Below are 23422 nucleotides of genomic sequence, written 5' to 3' on the forward strand. Positions count from 1 at the left end.
TGAGGCTGAGGACAAAGTCCTGATCATAGAACTGTTTTCCTCTCATGTCACTAATCTTCTTAATTATACCAAACAGACATCTTTCACCTTCCATCTGTTTGAAAGTATGAGAATAAATATTTTTTTAATTATAACTCCTGGCTTATTTTGTCTTATATCTGCTTTAGGTATACAGACACATACGTGATAGAAATATCTCAGAACTAACCTTTCCTGACAGCTCTTAACTTGACAGACTAATCCCTATAGTGTTATGCAGAACTTGCCATTTGCGGGGCTTGAGTGGTTTGTTAAATGATGTTCACTCTGAGAAGTATGGACTATCTGTCAACTACTGTCTTTTGAGGGAAGTTACAGGAGAGGGAGAACTTAGTACTCTACCTATACATTTAAAGAACTATTTTTCTGTGCTTATTCTTAAAACACATACTATATTTTGTATTAGTGTCCAAGTGGTGTCTTCAGACTTTGAATACAGAATCTTAACACAAAAAGATTCAGGATATAAACCAGTGATTTTGTAACATATCTTACCTTGAATAGTGGCCAAAACCTCAGGAGCAATTTGTGAATATGCAATTGATTGAATAATCAATCCATACGATTTGTGAATGTCTTCAGTGATACTATAGACTTTTGTTAATAATATTTTAATAATACTTTAAATTGTTTTTGTTTTCATATAAACAATGAGATAAATATAATTTACTTATAAATTATGATTTTATAATTATAAAATGCATTGAATAAACTTCCACCAAATCTGTAGTATAATCAATTTGCTGACCTTCATCCACAAATTAAATTACCTAATCACAGGTGACCATGGGAGTGGAACTGGTTTTCTGTAGTAGATACTTTTTGTACAGTTATCCGCTCCACTGTAGATGAAGGCAATGTTTACTGTCTAGGGTTAACAGCAACCCTTTTATACCAATCTTAGTTCAAAATCCCAATTCTGCTACCATTTAGTTGTGGGATTTTTTTTGGCAAATTAATAAAATTTTCTAATTGTCTTCTCTCCTTTTTAAGCAGAAAAATAGATATACATCTTCTGAAATAGTTGGGGCTAGGAGTTCGGGAATTCAAAATTCTTTGTTTCGGAAAGGCAATATAGTACACATACTTGCTGATACAACACCCTCAATGGGATCTAGGACAACACTCCATAATCAGTAACATTCTGTAGTAAAACCTTTGGGTTTTTTTTTTAATGTTTATTTTGAGAGAGAGAGAGCAAGAGAGAGAAGAAGGAGGGGGGAGGGGCAGAGAGAGAGGGAGAGAGAGAATCCCAAGCAGGCTCTGTGCTGTCCGTGTGAGTTGGATGCAGGGCTCAATCCCAGGGATCGTGAAATCATGACCTGAGATGAAATCAAGAATTGGGTGCCTAAACCGACAGAGCCACCCATGCGCCCCTGAAAACTTTGAATGTTCACTCCAAGTGGGATAAATACTCTCATTAGTTTCACATTAGCGGAACTCAGGTTTTACTGCCCAAAATTACAGAAACAAAAAACTTCTAGTAATTTTCAAAACCTATGAAGTTTTAGAACTGTGTATGAGGGGCTGTGGATCTGTTTTCTTTTACTATTATTATTTTTTAAATGTTTATTTTTGAGAGGGAGAGAGAGTGCAAGTGGGGGAAGGGCACAGAGAGAGGGAGGCACAGAATCTGAAGCAGGCTCCAGGCTCTGAGCTATCAGCATACAGCCGGATGCGGGGCTCAAACCCACAAACTGAGATTGTGACCTGAGCTGAAGTCCCATGCTTAACCGACTGAGCCACACAGGTGCCCCTGTTTCATCTATTTTAAGTTTGTTGTGAAGAATAAATGAAAATTGCATTTAAAGCACTTAGCACATGATAAGAGCACCCCCCCCCCCCCCGCCCCAAATGTGACTATTATTAAAAGGTATTGATTGATGGCTCCTTCCCAAGGATGGGATACTTCAGAAGACTTGTGACTGGAATTCTCTCTCAAGGGAGGGTTAGAATGTCTATTCTACAATCTGTATCTGTAACAACACCAAAGCTCTAATTGAGCAGTTATCTTAGATATTTCTAAGTTATTTAAATGTGAAAGAACCAAAGGATAATTTAAAATAAAATACATTTCTCATAAATACTAATTCTTCTGATTATTAATAATAAACTCAGTATTTACATGTATAGTTCTGCTTTAACTCTTTTGAAAACACATGAGTTTGCTCCAGCACCACTGAGAGATGAGGGGAAACAATTTGAGCATAATGTGCATTTCGTGTTTGTGTTATTTCATCCATATGAAACACTAGGTGAACACAAAACACTGCATCCGGCTGAACCAAGCCATGTAGGAGTACACAAAATGCACACACCTCACAAGAACGAGGAGCCATGGCTATCCACATCTGATCTTATAAATGTCCATCTAACTTTGGATCACCCTCCTTCCATTATTTTACATTAACTTGTACAAGCTACAACCCTTTGACACCCAAGTTTATAGGCAAACTTAACTTCTTTTTCAAAGCAAAGTGCCATACTTATTTATTCATTTATACATTTCTTAAACATTTAATGTGTGAAGCTGGGCTACTGTTGATATTAGCTTCCAGTCTTTGTTTTATTGTGTCAATGACAAAGCTTTTGAGTGTTGTGTCCCCTAACCCATTTTCCCCATAAGCTCTGGGGTTTTACTGCATAGTTCTGCACAGCAGTGGTGATTTTTAGGAATACATACCGGGTGTGTATTTAGCATGTACACAGTTAACACAATATCCAGGCACATAAGAACAAGTTCCCCAGCTAATTTTAAAAAGTAGGAAATCATAACATAAACTTACTTTTTAAAAAATGTTACTCTACAAAAACGAATGAATGAAAAAGATTGGTGGATTTAGCACTAACATGTCAAAAGAGGTTATTTGAAACTAGTAAATCCCTACCATAAAACTCTGTTTTATAATCCTGTTAACTTTATAGAGATTTTTAATCTAAAACACTATTTTTTAAATATTTATTTTGAGAGACAGAGAGAGAGAGAGAGAGAGAGAGAGAGCGAGCACACATGCAAAAATGGGAGAGGCAGAGTCAGAGAGGGAGAGAGAATCCCAAACAGGCTATGCTGTCAGCACAGAGCCCTACGCAAGGCTTGATCTCACAAACCATGAGATCATAACCTAAGCTGAAATCAAGAGTTGGGTGTTTAATGGATTGAGCCACTTAGATGCCCCTAGAACATTATCGTTTAAAGTACATTCTTAGAGATATTACTAGGAGTGCTTTAATAAAAAGATACATTTTTATATTTAAATAAAAAAATGGCCTTTTTTTTTTAGAGATTCATGAACAGTATATAAAGGTGAAATAAAATGTCTAGGGTGTGCAAAGCAAAAAAAAACACACAAAATCAAATGATAAAAGGGATACTACAGGCAAATGTGGAAAATTTTGATAAATGGATTCAGTGTTAGGATTATAAAAGGGTTCACTGCCTTATCCTCACTTAAACATTTTTTTTTTTTTTTACGTTTATTTATTTTTGAGACAGAGAGAGACAGAGCATGAACGGGGGAGGGGCAGACAGAGAGGAAGACACAGAATCGGAAGCAAGCTCCAGGCTCTGAGCCATCAGCCCAGAGCCCGACACGGGGCTCCAACTCACGGACCGTGAGATCGTGACCTGAGCCGAAGTCGGACACTCAACCGACTGAGCCACCCAGGCGCCCCCTCACTTAAACATTTTTAATGAGTTTGAGGTTTGAAAGGAATTTGAGAATTACTGGATTAAATCAAATAAGATGCTGGATGGCAAGACTTCAGGGTTTACATTGTCAACGTGCATGATCAATGTCCCAAGAGACTCTGTTTCCCACTCTTCTTTTACACAACACTCTTCTCTTAGTAGAATATCCAAGGTGAGTCATGTGTGTGGACCATCCTTTGGACACTCATCTACAAATAATACTGAGTAATCCAACTTATTCTCAGAAACCATGTTCAGTGTTAGTCAAAAGAGACTGAGCATCATCAAGGTTCCTCTCTGATCTTTGATTTGTCACATATAAATTATTTGTTGTCAGCTGATACTAAGAGCAGTCTATTTGCGATAGCAGTACTTAAAAAATTCACACTTAAAAATTTGACATAGATGGCCATGCTGCTTTCAGATATGAATAAAAAAGCCAACTGCAAAACAATATACAGCATGATACAAGTTTTGTATAAAACCAAGCATACAGGTTTGGAAATGACCCGGTGGGGTACCTAAATTATTAGCAGTGGTTACAACTGGGATGATATTGGTAAGGGATGAGGAGGGAACACATTTTTACTGTCTACAGTTCATGTCAGTTTTTCAAACAAGATATTATTTTTTAATAAAAATAAATTTAGTTAAAATCTGTCTATAGTGTTAGAATAGTGGTTACCTTTATAGGAAGGTGGGATACAAGGGAGGCTTTTGGAGATATAATTTTCACTTCCTTGATCTAAGTACTGGTTACATGGATGTGTTCATTTTGTGAAAATTCACTGAGCTATATACTAATGATTAGTCTCCTTTTTACATGAATAAAGTTCATTTAAAAATTGTTTTCCAGGCACGCCTGGGTGGCTTAGTCAGTTGAGCACCTGACTCTTGATTTCAGCTCAGGTCATGATCCCAGGGTCGTGGGCTCAGAGCCCTGTGTTGGGCTCCATGCCGAGCGTGGACCCTGCTTAAGATTCTTTCTTTCTGCCCCTCCACTGCTCACTCTCTCTCTAAAATGATAATAAAAAAATTATTTCACAGTGACTTACTGAATAGCATTCTTGTTCTAGTTTAAATGCATGTAGTTTCTCTGTATTCATATAGTCAACAGCTTTCTTTCCTCACAATCATTATGATTTCTTCCCACTACTTTCTCCTTAACATGGTTGTATCGCAAATGAATTATTATTAATTTTTATAGAAGGCCAAACCTCTAGCTTATAAAAATGGCATATAAGAAAATCATTCACTCATACTCAGCCATACAAAAATGAGATCTTGTCATTTCAACATGGATGGACCTAGAGGGTATTGTGGTAAGTCACACAAAGAAACACGAATACCATATGATTTCGCTTATATGTGGAATCTAAAAAACAAAACAAACGAACAAACAAACAAAGCAGAAATAGACTCATAAATACAGAGAACAAACTAGTGGTTGCCAGAGTGGGGAGGAGTGGGAGATGGGGGAAAAAATAATCACTCACATCTTATGGTATGAGGTGGACCACGAGGTGTGGTCACTGAATCCTGCTAGCTATTCATCATTACCTAGTAAAAGGATGTGTTTTTTTTTTGAAACACATAATTTCCTAAGACAGATGGAAAGGAAAACAGGCGAAAGTGACTGGTAAATAGGCAACACAACTAAAGGCTTAATGTCAAAGGGACCTCAAAGAAATTGCATGGGTGGCTCTTGCTAGGACAGATCCTGTGTGCACATTTATAAACATGGAATTGCAGACCCAGAGTTGGGAGGAACCTGAAAGATTATTATTCCATCTCATACTCTCCCACCAGATTTTAAGTTGAAAAACATGACTAAATTAAAGGTCCTAAGATGTTTCAACTGGTTGTTAAGTGGTTGTTTGTTCTGGTGGAACAGTTCCCAGGCCACATAAAATTAAAAATGTGCTTGATCAAATATTTGTTGCACTCAGAAGATGAACAGGTCAAACACGGCAAGTGAACAATATGATTAATTGCAGCTCCATATATTTCCTATAGGAGAAGGAATGATTAAAAACACTGTCTCACTATCATTAAGGAATCTACGGATTATTTTCAGACTTGGTGCTACTGCCATATACCTTGATCTAAATTGAAATACAAATCTACAAAATTCACATGTTACACAAAATGATAGTTTAAAGTGTGTAAGGGGTGGTAATAAGACAGAAAAGCCAACATTGTAAAATCTACATCTTTAATATACCGAGTAGCAAGGAACAATATTAGTATTTTATTCATGAAGACTACTTAAATAATCTTTACAACAACTTTATGGGCACATATATGTACATTTGTACATCAAAGTATTTTTGGAAAGTAAAGTCACATGTGATTAAAATAATGTAAGACTAAACATATCCTGTGCCATAATTTTATCACTTCTAAATTCTCCTTATTTTAAAACAAACAGTAAGGATAACGTAACTCACTATTATTTTCTAAAATGTCCTAATCAACTTGTTGTAGCACAGTAACACTGATCTGCCACCATGCTGACTTAGGGATCTCAAAAGGTAACAAATATGTTAGTAACTTTATTAAACCATAACTTTTTCTGTTGAAATTTCATATTTGCTTAGAATACAAAAGAATAAAACAGAAAGAACTTCATCTTCTGCTTGTTAAAGTAATTAGGGTAAACTGAGCTTTATTTAAGATGGTCTTCTTTCAAAGGTTTTAAATAAGTTCCTGAAAGGGGACTGGCAACAAATCTTTTTAAAAGGAGACATGTCAATTTCGTTTTCCTTGATTTTGAAGTGACTTATCTTAGACTTCCTTTTGAAATACTTCTTCCAAATTTTCTAACCATGTTTGCCTTTACTTTATGGATGTTTCTTTTATAGTCTAGAAAGGAAAAAAAAAAGACATATAAATATGGTAAAAGTATCATTCAAAAATAATTTTCACTTTTCATTCAACGTATAAAAATTTGTTAAAAATTATAACCAAATAAGAAAAATTTATTTTTAAAATTCATAGTTGTTAACTAACATGATTTAAAACATGACATGAAAGAAACATTAACAACATTCATTTAAAAATAGGAAATCATTTCTCCATGTTGTCAACTGAGTTTGACAGGTATCAAGTAATATCACTGAATAAACCACTACATTTACTTTTGTTCTTTTTCAACTATTCTACAAGCATTGCTCTCTTTCTTTTTTGCATCATTTTTTCCCCTCATTCTTTGGGATTACTTCCCTAAGACTTTTAAACTTTCATATTTTTCCTATTTAAGAGTATAATTTGCATCTAGTACTTCCCTAAGTGCTAATCCTGATCCCATAGCCCTTATTCCTTTTCCTGCCACCTCTCAAATGTCCATTCCTCTGGTTCTTCATAAGCCTTCACCATGACTGCTCAACCAAGCCGTTAAAAACAGTGCCACTGACTTATTTACAGATCAGCCTAATCTCTTATCCATTTTCCTGGTCACATTAGGTTTTAGTTTCAGGGGCACTTAGTCTCTTGACACTCTTATTTCTCAGTAAATAGCAGTTACCTTCTTTCCCACTGATGTTCCTTTGTTTTTTTTATTTGTACATTGTTAGTTGGAAAACTCAGATAAAAATATTCTAGGAAAGGCAGCTCTAGTTCTCTCTTACTTTTCTAGCAATTTTTCATGTGTATTTGGGCATTTTCACTCGGCTATCCTAATACACATAAACTATTACTGCCCCTTAAACCAATACTTCTTTCTAAGTACTCCATTATCCTTAATAACACATAATCTTTTAACTTAGCTTTAGCTCCTCTTTGCTCTGGCAAGCACTGCAGTTTAGTATCAACTCCTACATTCTTCTCTGTAGAATTTTTTAATTCACCTCTCTTTATACATGAGATATTTAATGCATTTTTATACCACTCTTAGGAAATAAGCATATTAGGAAAACCAAATCTCTATTTGAGAAATATCATAAATTATTTAGTTGTAAATTATGATTTCCTGGGGAAATTTTTCAGGAGACCAATGGGGCAATATATATCTATACCAACTGCACATACACATTTTTAAACATTATTAAGTTTGGCATGCTAACCAAATAATTGTAGTAAATTTTACATTTCAGGACTTTTTTGATTTTTAAAATTTTCATTAAAGACATTTCCACTGAACTTAAGGATGCCACTGGCTACCACAATAAGTAAGGATTTATCGATACAGTTCGGCAAAGCTATTGAGAGATTTTGTATTACTCTAATAAAGAGGATTGACAGGGAAAAAAAAAGTTTTCATGTTATTCTTAGAAACCCTCATTATCTCATGAAACCCCTTTAAATTCCAAGCACCATAATTACAAGTTACTTTAGGGAAGAAACCAAACTGGGTCTTAAAGATCTTGCTATCTGTCACAGAACCTAGCATATAGTCAGTGCATAGTAAAGAAATACTTCCTAAATGAAGTCTTATGAATTACAGTGTCAGAGAGACAAAGGTCTGGACACCAACGCCCAGATGCTGGTTTGTGCTACTACCTCTACTTTTACCAAAGATGTGGTTTTGTTACTACAGATTCATCTCACTGCCATATGCAATTGAGAAGATGTAGCGGTCTCCATCAGCATCTTTTGCAACTTGCTAATGTGGTTTACAATATGACTATAACTAGATACAGATTGAAGCCTGGCAATAATTACACTAATGATTCAGAGGCCAAATTATTAAAAATAATAAGCTAATAAATTTCAAGTAAACTGTAAAATACAGTTAATCATTAACTTATTAAATAATACATTTAGCTAATTATTTCAATTATTACTTAAATTATTTATGAATTCTTCTGCAGTATGGGTGTAAAGAATACTGAGTTAGAAGTCTGGCTCCACCATGAAATATCTGTGTGATTTCAGGTAAGTGTTTTCTATTTTGTGTCTTAAATTTTCTTATCTGTAACATGGAAAGTCACACTTATCATGTAGTAAATGTAATGGGTAGATAAAAGGAGATTCTTATGAGAACACTGTAAAAAAAAAATGTACTATACATATGTTTGGCAATCATGTTATTAAATCTCAAATTAAGAGCTGAGACATACCTGCTGTTGGTCTGTTTTCTTGTAAGTGCTTATCACTTGCATTATCTTGTCGAACACGTTTGGCAAATCCAGAATTTACCTCCACAGTTAATGAAGTATTTGATGCAGAACTTGAGGGAAAAAAAAAAATTATTTTAGTAAAGCATTTTTTATATTTAGAATTCTAATACATATTCTACATGCAAAAAAGATTAAAGAGAAAGTGAAATCATAAAACAGTTAGGTTGCAAAATTCCATAAAATTGGAGGTACTAAACACATTTTTGGCCCATAGGGAAATGTAGTGATTTTAATGATGTTTACTCAAGTTGGAGATTATGACTGTAGGTATATGTAAACAAGTCTGTAACAAAATATTTTCAGAGTGCCCTGCTAGAATATAAGCAAACTCTATTATTCCAAGTGTAGAGATAAAGAACACCCTGCAAGAGGTTAAAAACCAAGTTCCTATTATACATTTGGAGCATGAACCTTAATCTGGAGAATATAAACAAGTGAGATTTTTGGAAACCTTGTTTTTATATCGAAGCATGGTAATAGACTGAGAATCTCTCTCTGATTACTACAATTATAGAAACTGAAATGAAAAGAATGGCCTATTTTCATTTGTTTTGTCTTAAAAAAATTTTAAAGGGTCAAATTTCTAACTCAATTTGAGGTGACATATTATGACTAAACACCTACTACTATGGCCTCATGTTACAGGATATACAAATAAGTTAGGCATTAATAACCCCTGTCCTGAAAACTTACATAATGAATTTATGGGGAGTGGGGGACAAATAAGACAAATACACAAAATAATACAAGGTAAAGCAAAAAACAGTGCTGTAGGTTTTTAAACTACAAGGAGCTGTAGGTTCCTGATTTTAAAAGTAGAAAAAACAAAACAACTGAAAGATTGTGGATAAGAGGAGTTTGATCTGGGTCCTGAAAAATAGCAATCCAATCCTTCTTAATCCAAAGAGGATCAAGTTTTAACAGGCAGGGTTGGGATCCAGTGAAGGATAAACATCCCCCCTTCATACTGATTCAAATAAGCTAATTTAGGGAGTTGCTGATTAAAAAAGATATCATATGCCATTTTACAAGTTGATACTAATTTGAATGTGGGTTGCATTAACACTTGGGGGCTTCCCTGTTATGGCAACAGCTTGCTCTAACCAAATAGTAAACTGATGTGGGTGTGTTTGTGGAATAGGGAGAAGATGGATCAGTTGTATGGTAACTGACAGTGGTCAGAAATGGCAACTTACCATGATAGGAAAGAAAAACAGGCATGAGCACACTGAGTGCTGGCAAAAATAAATCAACCTATGTACCTCAATTTTTCTAGAGCCTGTGAGAAAAGTAATTATGGTACTCCAAATGTAATTTTGCCTACTCTATTCAAGAATATAAGTTATATCTACTCAGAATGCTAACAAAAAAGTACTAGTATTATGAAAGCAAACAAATTTGGTTGTAGAAATTCTCCATTTCTAAATGGTGCTAAATAAACTAAGTTACTATAATTCTGTTTGGGGTACTAACTGCCCTTTTTGGATAATATATGTATCCGCTGTCTAAGGCAAAAATTCTTTTTTGGTCATTTGGTTATTTCAAGTATAGAGATCAATGTCATGGGTTACTTTTGATAAGAGTTAGTTTTCCTAACAATTTATCTTAAAATTACCTTTATTATTATGTGGTACGATTTTTCACTTTGGTTCTAGGACCTCTGTTTTTACTCATAAATTGTTTTTACTTGAAAATTAGGCTTTCAAATAAATCTATCTGAAAGAATCTTCATATTTCGAGGAATGAAATAAAAAATAAGTTATATATTTATATATAAGTAAAATACCTGCAAACAGTTTTTTAGGATTTAGATAAAACAGTCCACTAACGAAATGTTTAACAGTCATGTTATAAATTTATTTTAGATTTACGTTGGATCACAAAATAAAAAGACTTAAAATTGGTATGAGTGAAAATTCAAATTATCTTAAAGACTATATTGAGAAGAAATTTAATAACTCTTCTGGTTATGTGTCAAATATACTGTTACAACTATTAATGAAAGTAAAGATTTAACCCCTGTCCCTTATAAAAGTAGTATGTTTCTGCATTATGTTAACATAATGCATTTCATATTCTTTCAGTTGAGATAGTTTCTAGTTGGACTCATTAGATGCCTTTCAGAATTTTATTATGGTTTATTTATTTTTTTTTTTGAGAAACAGAGGGCAGGGGAGGGAAAGAGAGAGAGAGCGAGAGAGGATTCCAAGTAGGCTTTGTGCTGTCCACGCAGAGTACGATGCAGGCTCGAGCCCACAAACTGTGAGATCATGACCTGAGCCAAGATCTAGAGTTGGACGCTTAACCAACTGGGCCACCCAGGCACCCCTAGATGTCTTTCAAAACAAACCAAAAATGTATTATGAATGTGAGACTCATTTCTGGGTGCTAAGCTAGATTGTGAAACAAAGAAAAAAACCAACTAACCAAATAAAGACAAAGCAAACAAACCTCCAAAACTCTGATTAGTGTAATTTATAAGTACAATTTTACATATGTATATATTACATTTGATAGGTTGATTTATAGTTAAATCAGTGTGCTATAGTGGTATTAAATAATCTGAAATGATTAAAAATTTCATATTCTCAATTTAAGCAGTAACTAAGAAGTTGAGTTTCATAAGTTTTTAGAATATCCAGTGCTTTTTGGACTGTAATTTTTTTTTTTCAGAGAGAAAAACTGGTACAAAATAATTAAAAAAACTATACATATGGAGCCTTCCCTTCTTCATTTTTAGAAACCACATTAGAATACACATACACACCTAAATATGTACATAAAATGGAAAATATGCTAAGTGGAAAATACCAGAGTTTATTACTCTCAAACTCATGTAGGCTTAATTGGGGAAAAGGAAGATTAAAAAAAAAAAAAGTAATTATGTACATTTCTAGCATTAATCTCTTTTAACCTTAGTTAATGGCAGGATCTAATTATTGGTACCAGAGGGAATGTAATAGAGCAATTAATAGGCTATGAGAAATCTTACTTTCTTCATATGTCCTTTAATATTATTTCGCAATATTAGCTGCTCATGTGGAAGCTCTTTAATTCATCTAAAACCACTCTAAATATAATTTTCATACCTGGACATTTCTTGAAAACTCATTTGATTTTGATAATGATGCAAACATTTTGAAATGATAATTAGCTATAAACTTTTGCTACATCTTAGTTAACACAAAAGAGCATGCTATCAGTGAAGAACCACAAGAACCAAAAATTCCAACACTAATTAGCAGAAAGAATAACACAATTGACGCAATGAAAATTAGTGATAAGATGGATGAAACGTGATGGTTAGCTAGGCTCACTCATTAAATGATTGATACTCATACAGGAGCCAGACAAACTGCATCATTCAAATTTGTGCCACAGCAAAATACAGAAATTTAAACGTTATGGATAAAGACATTCTAGAAAAATCAATCCATGAATCTTAAATCTATGTTCCAAGGTTCTGCTATACTTTGGAAGGGAAAAGGACAGATCTTAAATATGCTAATGAGGTAATACTCTATGTGGCACAAACAGACTATTTGTAAATTTGTTTACACTAGCCCAGATGATAAGAGGTTCATGGTGGAAAACAGTAAACTTAAAAAGAGTTATCCTATCTTAGGATCTTATACTCTTCCTCATAATCACATGTCAAAGAAAAAGAGATAAAGCAATTCAGTCATTTTATAATATAACCATTTACTACAATCTTGTCATTGCATTCAGTGTCGTGAGATATAAAGACTACAAAATGGACTTTGTGTCCTATAATTCAGTATATTTAAGATTTTTTCCTTGTCTTTGATTTTTAGTTGTTTTATTGCTATGTAACTAGGTATGTTTCTTGTAGTATTAATGCTGTTTGTGGTTTGCAGTGCTTCTTGAATCTGTGATTAGTTATCTTTTGTCAGTTTGGGAGAATTATTAGCCAGTATCTCCTCAAACACTGTTTTCCCCATTCTTTTTCTCATTTCTTTCTGGGACTCAAAATACACACATGTTAGATCTAATTGTGTCCCATATGTCTTTTTCACTCTGTTCCATATTTTCTATCTTATCCTTTTGCACATTGGTTTAGACAGTTTTCTGTCAATCTGTCTTCCAGTTCACTAAACTCTCTTCTGCTGTGTCTAATCTATTAAAAAAATTTTTTTTATTACTTATTTATTCTTAAATTCAGATTTTCATTTTTCAGTTCTAGAATATTCATTTGATTCATTTTAATACAATATAGTTCTTTCGGAAATTGTCACTGTTTTGTTGAACTTAATCACAGTTAAATTTTTAAAGTCTCTACCTGATAATTTTAATATCTGTATCACTTATGGATCTTCAGTTTTCAGTAATTTGGTCCTGTCTCCTGGCATAGTTGGTGATTTTTGCTTAAGTGCTAAACATGTAAAACAAACAAACCAAAAACCTGTATATGCTCTAGGTATACTTCTCCAGAAATTAATTTCTTCTGGCAAGCAGGCAGGACAGAGCTAGATCACTCTGATCCAAAAAGAGACTGAGTTGTTGTAAGGTCTGTTTCAGGCTTTCAAGAACTGGTCTATCTCCAGTTTGCCCTACTCCTACAGCACAGGCCTTCAAGAGTCTCAAATAAAATCCTGAAGGTTTAACAGCACCTTTTCTTCTTGATGGATCCCGGTACAGTTTTTGTGTCCCAGCCGCATGAGAATGTCAAAACTCTACTTAATACTTCTGCTTCTTTCGGCTTTATTTCTTGGCCTCTTATGCCACAGAATTCAGAACTTGGCAAACATCTTGAGGGCAAAAGCTACATACAGAACTATTTTATTTCCTTAGCTCAGTGAGACTGCTGGTAGCTGGAGTCTTCCATTTTGTGCTTGGCCTCTACACTTGATGCTTGGCAAATGCTAAATGGAAAAAAGAGGCAGAGAAGGTTTGACTCTCTATAGCTTGTCTTCCTTTCCTCTGCATCTTAAACCTTCAAGTCTTGGCTACTTTGGTTGTTCTCCAGTGCCTTTAAAGCAGCCGTTGGTTGTATTTTATCAGCTTTTATAACTTGTTGATGGGTGGGCTCGGTCTGATATAAGCTACATTGTCATAGCCAGAAATAGAAGTCTCTTTGCTCATTACATTTTAGTCATATATCAAAATACATTTAGTCATATATCAAAATACATATTTTAGGACTGAAGCAATTAATTAATGTATAAAAAGAAAAATACCAAATGAGTACAAGTTGTCACCAGAAGAAAAGTTAAAATTAAATGACATTTTTGAAGGCCAGAAGACTTTTCAACTTATTTTTAATTATCTGAGATATAGAATACTTTATGTAAATAGCAAGTGAAATACTTGGGATTTATCAAGATCTGCTTTTGATAATATAAATCCAGTGCTGCATTCAGAGCAATTAATTATATATACGTTTAAATATGAATTCACAGGGGGCGTTTGGGTGGCTCAGTTGGTTGAGCATCCAACTTTGGCTCAGGTTGGTCATGATCTCATGATTTGTGAGTTCAAGTCCCTCATATCAACTTTGTGTGGAAAATGTGGAGCCTGCTTCAGATTCTGTCTCCCTCTCTCTCTCTGCCCCTCCCCTGCTCACATACATTCTCTTTCTCCAAAGTAAAGAAACATTAAATAAATATGTAATAATTCACAGTTTAATCACATGAAATAAAAAGCAACTATAGGAAACAAAGTATAAAGATGATCTTATGTAAATACTGAGTCAGTTTATGTTTAATTGTACCTTGTTAACTTCCGTTTCCTTTTGGCAGCCGCAGTCATTGCCATGTACGATGGTACTATGCTTGGTATAGGCAGAGAATGTTTAGTTGAAAATGAAGAAGAGGCAAGCCTGCATATTAAATAAAAAATAAAATGAGTACTTTTGATTTGTACTATGGAGAAAAATGAACATACACTTTCATAATTAGAATATTATTTTGTATGCATATACAAAGAAAAATATTTTTGTAGACTATAAAGCCTCTCTTGCTTGCCCTAGGGTTTTCTTCTTTTTTATCTCATAGAAAGAGTTGCTCTCAAGAGATTTCTGCATCCCAACAGCATAGAAAGGTGAAGGTATCATTCTTCCCATATTTGGATTACTTGTGATTAAACAGATGAAGTGTACAGGACATGAACTGAGAAGAAGTGAGAAGGCTGTTTGCTTGGATGACATGTAGTCAGCCATACCTTAGATATATGATGATTCAGGGTAAGCTGAGGTTCACCGAACGTGAATAAAAAATGTGAGATTTTCTTTAGTGAACATATTAATAAATAAAAGTAAACACAGTAATCCTCTGATGATGGCTTGTATCATCTAACTTTGGAGTAGGTAGGACAAACTAAATATATCTTAAGGTTTCCTCTAGTCTACTGAGGGTCAATCAACTAAGATATCAAATTAAAGACTTTAAAATATTGTGTTAGTGGATTAATATTTATAAAAACAAGATTTAATGAAGGTAAAACACTGACTTTTGTAATCAAGATAGCATACTTGACTCATGAAATAGACCTTAAATATAACTAAAGAAGAAAAAAAAGCTACGGTTTAAAGACTATGTAAACAAAACAAAATGAGATAAAAACACAAACAAAAGAAGAACTGGTAAATACTCTTTTTTGTACCTTTGTAAAATGTTATTGTTTGATAGTGATTCTTGTTCAGGTAATTTACTCTTTAAGCTCCTGGTGTCTTCACATATAGTAAATGTAGAGTCCAAATCTTCCTGTCCATATTCTTTCTTCCTGCTGAGAGGAATACCTGCTTCACATAACATTTTCAGAGAATTATCACTGTTTACATTTGAGCTGATGGTCTGAAAACTTGTAGAATGTGATGATGGTTGTAGTAAGGTCACTATAGATGAATTTTGAGTTTTTCTACAGTCTTCTGGTGTATACACAATAGGTTGAAGTTCTTTGCTGAGAGAATCATTGAGCTGCAAACTTTCAGACAGTGTAGACTTTTGGGGATGTTTTGTGTTCAAGGGAGAAGGCATTAATTTTCTTCGGGTTCTTTTTTGTGGAAGGATTTTAAACAGATTAGATTCACTTGAAGATGTACCTATTCAATAAAATTAAAAAGAAGCTCAATAATGTCACCTAAATAGTTTTCCAATAACCATATCAGTTAAACAACAACATCACCACCAATAATAAAGTACATTTTCTGCCAACTGATTAAAATTTAAAAGAAAGTTGGAAAGAAAAAACATAGTTTATTGCTAATAACTTTAAATAATGTTAATGAACTCATTATAAAGAGATTCTGGAACAGAAAATAAATAATAAATGGCTAATACCAACCCTAATTCTTAGAGATAGCAGAATTTAGATTTTATGTTTGATTTATGTTTAAGATAACAAAAAAGTACTCAATAATCGTACACACAGAGATTAATAACTTAATAACTTAGAGATTATAAAATATCACCAGTTATTTTTTAATTGGGTGGCAGTCTAGTCTAAATTAACAAGAATGGTAATAACCAATAAAATCCCAAGTGAATGAAAGAATTAAATCTGTTACTATCTCAGATATGATGGTTAATAAAGCGTTCTGATCATTTGTTTCCTATACCATACATAATTCATCAGTTTTTGAAAATTAGATTAGTACCTTAAGATAAATGAACATAATTTGAAGAGGTCAGAATACTCTTACATGGCCCTTCCTTATCACTCTGTACAAGTAAGTCTCCTAAATGTCAAGAGGTCGTCAAGTTTAATGAACTTTTCTTAGCTCTATCCTACAACTTCTGTAGCTTTTCAAAATGATTTCCCTCTCCAACATCTATTACCTTCTTTTTCCTTCATCCAGTAAACATATATATTTCCCTAAAGATCTGTACTTGACCTCTAGTCTTATTCTACACTCTTGTAATTATCCTCTCGCCACTACTTTCTCAGTCACCTGGGTCCCAAATAACTCTTACTGTTTCCTTGCATTTTCGAACCTCCACCAATCCTTTCTCTCTTACACTTAAACTTGAAACATAATGTTGATGTCATTCTTCTGACTAAAGGCTCTTAGTGATCTTTAAACAGAAACATGATATCCAGAGATTATTAGTAAGGAAATTCCTGTTTCTTGTTCCAAAATTAAGAGACAAATTGTTTTGTTTGAACTTAAGTTTGAATTCCCACAATCTAGACAGGCTTAATATTTACCTCTCAAATACCTTTTTAAAATATATACAATAATGAATTGATTGAATACATAACAATACACTTCATCAGCTCCAGTGTGCTAATCTTGTCTTTCTTAATTAACTTTCCGCTGCTTTGCCAGTTTCATTCACGGTGAACTTCAGGTGCCTGACATGAAGCAACTTTGCTGGAGGTGTATTGTCAGGAAACTACAATGTGTATTTCTGCCCATGTTTTCAAATCGTGCAGTAAGATTCCCAACTAATGCTATATTTGCTTTATGATATAATACTAACTTAAATAACACTGAAAGCTGCATAAGTGTTACATATTTCAATAAAGCAATTCAAGCTTTCAACCCAGTTAGAAAATACACTTATAATAACCACTTATAATAATCAGTACATGCATTATTCTTACTATGTTAGTTGACAATAGGCTCTGCTATGGCGAGGTTGACAATTACCCTCTAGGAAAGACAATTTAAAAACAGGAAGAAAAATATGATCCCTGTTCTACTAAGGAATTTTACTTTTCTGAGAACTAGATAAATGAGATCCAGATCTTAAAATAATTTTCCACTCCCTTTAACATGACATTTGTCAAATTTTCCATTACCAGATATTTTTATACTAATGCTGCAGTGTAAAGACAGTTACTTTTCTCCACTGTGCTGCTACCACCAATTTGGTGGCTATTAATAGCTGGAAGATTAACTTCTTTTCCCATGAGAGGCAGCAGGGGTATATAGAGGATAGAAAACTATATCAAGGATAGAGAGCTGAATTGGGAGTCAGGAGACTTGGATTCTATTTCTGGCTTCAGCAACAACTCACTGAGTGACCTTGGGCAACTCACTTAAGCAGTGTGGGCATTAATACCCCCTAAAAAAGGCTGGTGGGGGGGGGGGGAATACTACCTTCATGTACAGGGAGTTTTCTAGGATTAGGTAAGATCTATAAAATACTTAAGGTTCAAAGAAAGGCTCTAGAAATGTAAATATGATCCAACTGTTAGCACTACTACTTTTACAGAGAAAGTTATAATTTACTTTCCATTAATACCTTATACACAGTTATCACAAAAAGAACACATTTCAAACAATGTCTCATTTTTAGTTTATCAGATAACCAGTTTACCAAAGCTGATAGTAAACTGTAATATAAACCCAAAGTGTTGGTAAAGCATACACAACTAAGTGTTCTTTAAAAATGCAGGCTTCATAACAATATTGTAAAACTTAAAACACAATGGAACATGAAATCTCAAGAGATAAGGATTATCCAGAGTCACTATTTTTCTTGTACATAGTATCTAGAAAGGGATAATCTCTGGAGTGGCACTGGGCAAATTCCCATGATGGTGGACCACTTTTACCCTACTGCTTGTAAAGAACATGAAAACAGGGGTCTTCCATAAGACACTGAAGAAATATCCACCTGTTCTCTGGGATAATTTAAACATACAGCCAACATCAAATTTTGATATCATCAGACTAACAGTTTGTCAGTGAAATCAACAGCAATGTCATTATGACACATCTTTAGCCATAATTCTGCTCTCTTGGAAAGAAAGATATGGTAACTTCAAGGAGAAACATGGAGATGTGGTAGTTAATGTAGATTCACATACCATGGTTTTCCTGTGCCTGGAAGAAGAGATGCTACAAACCTACAGCATACATGCAAAACACAAATCTAGAGGGTTCTTTTATATTTATCCTTTCAATTATTAAATACATACAATAATAAAAAGGGAGCAGAAAATAGATGGTCATTTCAGGACTACTTAGGCTGACTAGTTGCTCAGAAAGGCACAGGAGATAACCAGACTAAAAACAAGATTTAGAGGCTTACATAGAAATTCAACAGTCAATCTACTGTTACTTGATAAAGAGTTTATGTCTCCATTTAATCCATGAAAACTAAAAGAACACAGTAAACTGACATTTGATATGATTTCCATAATATATAAATACAATTATATGATAAACAATTATTCTCCTTTAGGCGATAAAGTGAAGTATATTAAGTGGGCGTGGCAAACTGGAGACTTGTTAGGTTAGGGACACTGTACATTTTAATAGGCTTTAAGAACCATTGGGTATGCTAGGTCTATGTCTATAAAAGAGATTTGCTGTACTTTTCCATTAGAGGATGTACAGTAACTTTCCAGAAGACAAGGCTTGGGGCAGTTGTAGTTTCCCCTGATTCAGACTGGGAAAATACTATCTAACAAGATTCTGTAATTCTTGGGCCTACAGAGTGGAAATGATAAAGAAGGAACCTGGAGGCAGATTATAATTCCTTTAAAAAAAGCTTCATAAAATGAGAAAAGGAATCATGCAGTTACAGACTTGCAGAACAAGGGACTCTAACAGATGATAATAGTCAATAAAATACCTCAGGAACATGGTGTCACACAGGAGAAGATAGCAAATTAAAAATGCATTGTTATAGGCTCTTAAAAAGTGGGATAAAAATGATTGGTAGCCCCTTGGAAGGACAGCATGTCTTCTCTCCTGGGCATTTCCATCCCGCAAACCAACTGGCATCATCATATATTTAAGTATAGGAGGCAGTAGGTAGCAATGTATCTTACGGTCTAGAAATAGCAGTTTTGGGACTCTAGCTCTTCAACACATTGTAAGTATACTGCATTTCTACTGCTCTGAAACAATTATGATCCATGGGATATAAATGAATATGTTGAAATTCATTTCCAGATAATAACAGTAACCATGTCAAGACACCTAAAATAAGTCACTACTATTATTTCCAATCTAGTATCAATGTTTATTTTAATTACAAAAGAAAAAAAAAGTTTTCGTCAGCTATGGTACAAGAGAAATAACTAAGAGGACTGTATCCGCATAAAGAGAAGTCACTGTTTGTTCATCCACCCAGTATTAAGCACCCACCATGTTCCAGACCTTTTTTAGGTTTTGAGAATCTAGCAGTAAACAAGACATTTAATAACTTACATTTCTGGGGAGAGAGGGAAGAAAAGTAAATTATCTTAATTAAGATAATCATGACAAATTCATTTAAATTCAATAAAACATAGAAATGTAATAGAGAGCGATGGGAGATAGGAAGGGTGTTAATTAGATGGCCAGGGAAGGTGATTCTAAAGATGGGAGATGGGATGCGACGTGAACCGCTGGGAAGGAGTCAGCCCTACGAAGATATGGGAAAGAAGCAGAGGAAATAGCAAGTGCAAAGACCCGATGGCAACAATAAATTTGTTGAGCTCAAGGAAAAGAAAGAAGACTAATGTGATTGAAGTGTAGTGAGTCAGAGGGAAAACAGAAATAAGAAGAGGCCAGAGAGTTCAAAAGGGGCCAGCCAACGTTAGGGCTTATGAATGAGATAAAATGAGATATTCTAAGTGCAAAGGGCTATCTGTGGAGGATTATTTTAAACATGGATATGAGGTGATATGATTTATGTTTTAAAAAAAGATTGCCTTGTTTAATGTGTAGATAACAATATGAATGGGTGAGAGAGGAAACAGAGAAATCAGTAACATAGCTATTGCTACAGCTCAGGCAAAAAATGAGAGCCTGGACTAGACTGGTAGCAGTATGATGGATGTGGGAAGGGTGTTGTAATCAAATGACCAGATTAAAATTATACAAAGTAAATTCAGAACATTTTCAATGGCATACATACATGTGACTAGCTGCCCAATAATCAGGACCAAAGATAAGGACTTCACACAAAGGAGCAGTATTTCATATAATTTAATCAACAAAATTGACAACTTTCAGTGAAACCATGAGCCATTTCTATGTGAGCAATTACAGAAAAGTTCAAAAGGTCCTAAATGTCATTCCTTCAAATTTGGCATCCTCATTGTTACTGACAGCTTCTTCCCCCCACTCCCACTTATCACATTTGAGGTCCTGTCCTCTACTGAGGAACTCTGATTCAAGTAAATGCAGGTGTCTGGGAATCTGCTTCCTTCCCTGTCTAGTTTGGATGCTCATGGACCTGAGGCAGCAGATACTTTTTGGGGTTTGAGGATATAGCTTCTTATTCAGAGATGATGGCTGTTATTGTCATGCTTGGGTAAGGAAAAGGAAAGAACAGGAGAGAGGAGAGAGGTTCAGTAGGAAATGGTTCTAGAAAAGGGTGGCAGAAAGACAATTACTGAAAATGGACTTTGGCTCCTAGGAATTTATACAAAGGGAGGGAAAGATTTAAGTGAACAGAATGATACAGAAAAAGTATCCTTTTTTAGGTCAGGCACTCTACTTTCTCTGCAAATTCATCTCTAGACACCCTCTAACAATTGAAACAGATTTATCTTCAGTTCTAGGCATAGACCTACTATGATTTCAGATACAAGGACTGACTGCTCCACCCCCAATACCTTGTTGATTGATGGCTGCATTCAATTCCTTAAAAAGGAGCCACTGCATTTTAATGCGTATTTAGTGAAGCTTCAAAATGCAAATGTGGTCCCATAATGAATGCATTTTGATCAAATAATATATGATATACATGGTATCAGAACCTTTTCTTTTTGATAGGGAGGGAAGACAGAAAGGCATCAAATACTTGGAAGAATTTCTTGCTGGAAGAACCAGAACTTGGTTGGCTTCACCTTGTACGTGTTGTTTTAGAAGCATCCATGGTACAAGAAGGGACATGAAGGTTAACTTTGCAAAAGACAATCAATTTTAACCAAGATGGTAATCTGAGTAGAGGCATCTAGCTTCCCTTCCACATTTCCTTTAAAATGACCATATAATAAAAATAGGAGAAAACTTGTCTTAATGTTGGTGATAAGGGAAGAATATTATCTGCACACTAAGGCATTAGAGGACTTTAGGGATGATACTGTGTACCTAGAACTAGAATAAAGAAAGACATGGAGGAGAATATGATAAAATATTCCCCCACCTCATCCTTCAGTGCTATCCCTGGGAGTTGAGTAAAAGACACTGGCAGAATGTTACTAGAGTCCCTTACATTAGGAATAGGAATGAGGGAGTAGATGAAGTAGAAGTAGAAAGGATGAGACAAAGCTATGGGATGCAGTAAAATGGTAATATCTGAATACTAGCAGTAGCACTAAGAGGCCCTCAAACCCAGTCCTGGCCCAGCTGTCTCAGTATTGAGAGGAGTACGGAACAGAAAGTACCCAAACCTGTGGGCCTTGCTCCTAGCATTGGTACCACACTACACGTGGATCAGAAGATCTTGGGCAAAATGGCAAAGTTTCTAGCTGATACTACCTAGAGCTCTGGTTCCTTTTCTATACTCCTGGGGCTGTTAGATCCATGAAAAGGAATGCATTTGTCCCCCACTTGTGGACCCTAATTTCTAGTTGAGTATCAGCAAGTTATGGGCAAAGCATACTGATAACACGTATTGAGGGAACTCACTGGATCAGTAAAAAGACATGGCAGAACAAAGGAATGGCAGAACTGGCATACAAACTCAGGCCTGTTGATAATCAAGATGCATGTTCTTCACTCCCACACAAGATGGAGTCCCTACCACATGGAGAATGAAACCGATTAGAATAATGGCTAAATAAAACACAGGATATTCATAACTACAAAATTATTTAAAGCCATGTTTCATAGATTATCTGAAAATATGGAAAAATGAAGTAGTGTACAAATTGTACACACAGCATGATCTCAATTTTGAAAACAAAAAACATACACATACAAACTCTGCAAGCAAAAAAGGTGGGGGAAAGTTAAAGAAAACAGCAGAAGGAAATATGCATAATCTATTAAAATATTAGTAATTACGGCTGGAAAAATTCTGAATGATGTTATTTTCTTCTTAAAGTATTTGACTACTTTTGTAATAAACGTATAATTGCTCCTCCAAAATTGTAAATAGCAAAAACATTTTTTAAAATAAGAGTAATGTAAGGAATGAGACAAAAACAAATAAAAACCTAGCTCTCTGAAGCCTCAGAAAATCTCAGGAATTGGAGGCATGAGGATGACTCTGAAGGCACAGGGCGGAGCTAAAAACAGAACTGATTGAAAGTATGTATAAGGAAGTTGGACCCCCTAAATTCTTACCCCATCAATATCACCTGTCCTGCCAGGTGATTATTCCTTCATCACCCTGTTAAAAGACATGAGGTTTTATTCTCTGGACAGGTGGAGACTTGGCGCCATCATGCAAAGATTACATTAGGGGTTTTTTAGTAATTTCTCAATAATGAATGCACAGATTTTTCTCCTACTGCTCTAATACACTGGTGCCAGACTTACACACCTCCTAAATGGGAAATCAGAATTCTTCATAGACAAACCATAACAATAAAGACATAGGTACTCACATTTTCAGGCTCCCCAAAACTATTTTTTTGGAGATCACCATAAAGTAAAGCTGAAAGACCTAACTATGTACACAGAATATAACTAGGGTCACCAGATGTTTGAGTATATATC

The 23422-nt window shown here is 34.6% G+C and overlaps 1 protein-coding gene across 2 annotated transcripts in view; it reads right to left on the bottom strand.

Moving 5' to 3' along the window:
* Window positions 1-5931: 5931 nt before the first annotated feature.
* Window positions 5932-23422, bottom strand: part of KIF18A (kinesin family member 18A) — an 80040-nt gene continuing 62549 nt past the window's right edge. For both annotated transcript variants that reach the window (XM_007098465.3, XM_042959292.1), the window contains exons 15-18: window positions 15469-15907; window positions 14579-14686; window positions 8788-8897; window positions 5932-6592 (exon numbers count right to left, since the gene is read on the bottom strand). In XM_007098465.3, the coding sequence (XP_007098527.2) occupies window positions 6510-6592; window positions 8788-8897; window positions 14579-14686; window positions 15469-15907 (740 nt within the window). In that variant the 3' untranslated portion in view covers window positions 5932-6509. The remainder of the gene's footprint in view (window positions 6593-8787; window positions 8898-14578; window positions 14687-15468; window positions 15908-23422) is intronic.

This window comes from Panthera tigris, chromosome D1, assembly GCF_018350195.1.
Source record: "Panthera tigris isolate Pti1 chromosome D1, P.tigris_Pti1_mat1.1, whole genome shotgun sequence".
NCBI classification, from domain to species: Eukaryota; Metazoa; Chordata; class Mammalia; order Carnivora; family Felidae; genus Panthera; species Panthera tigris.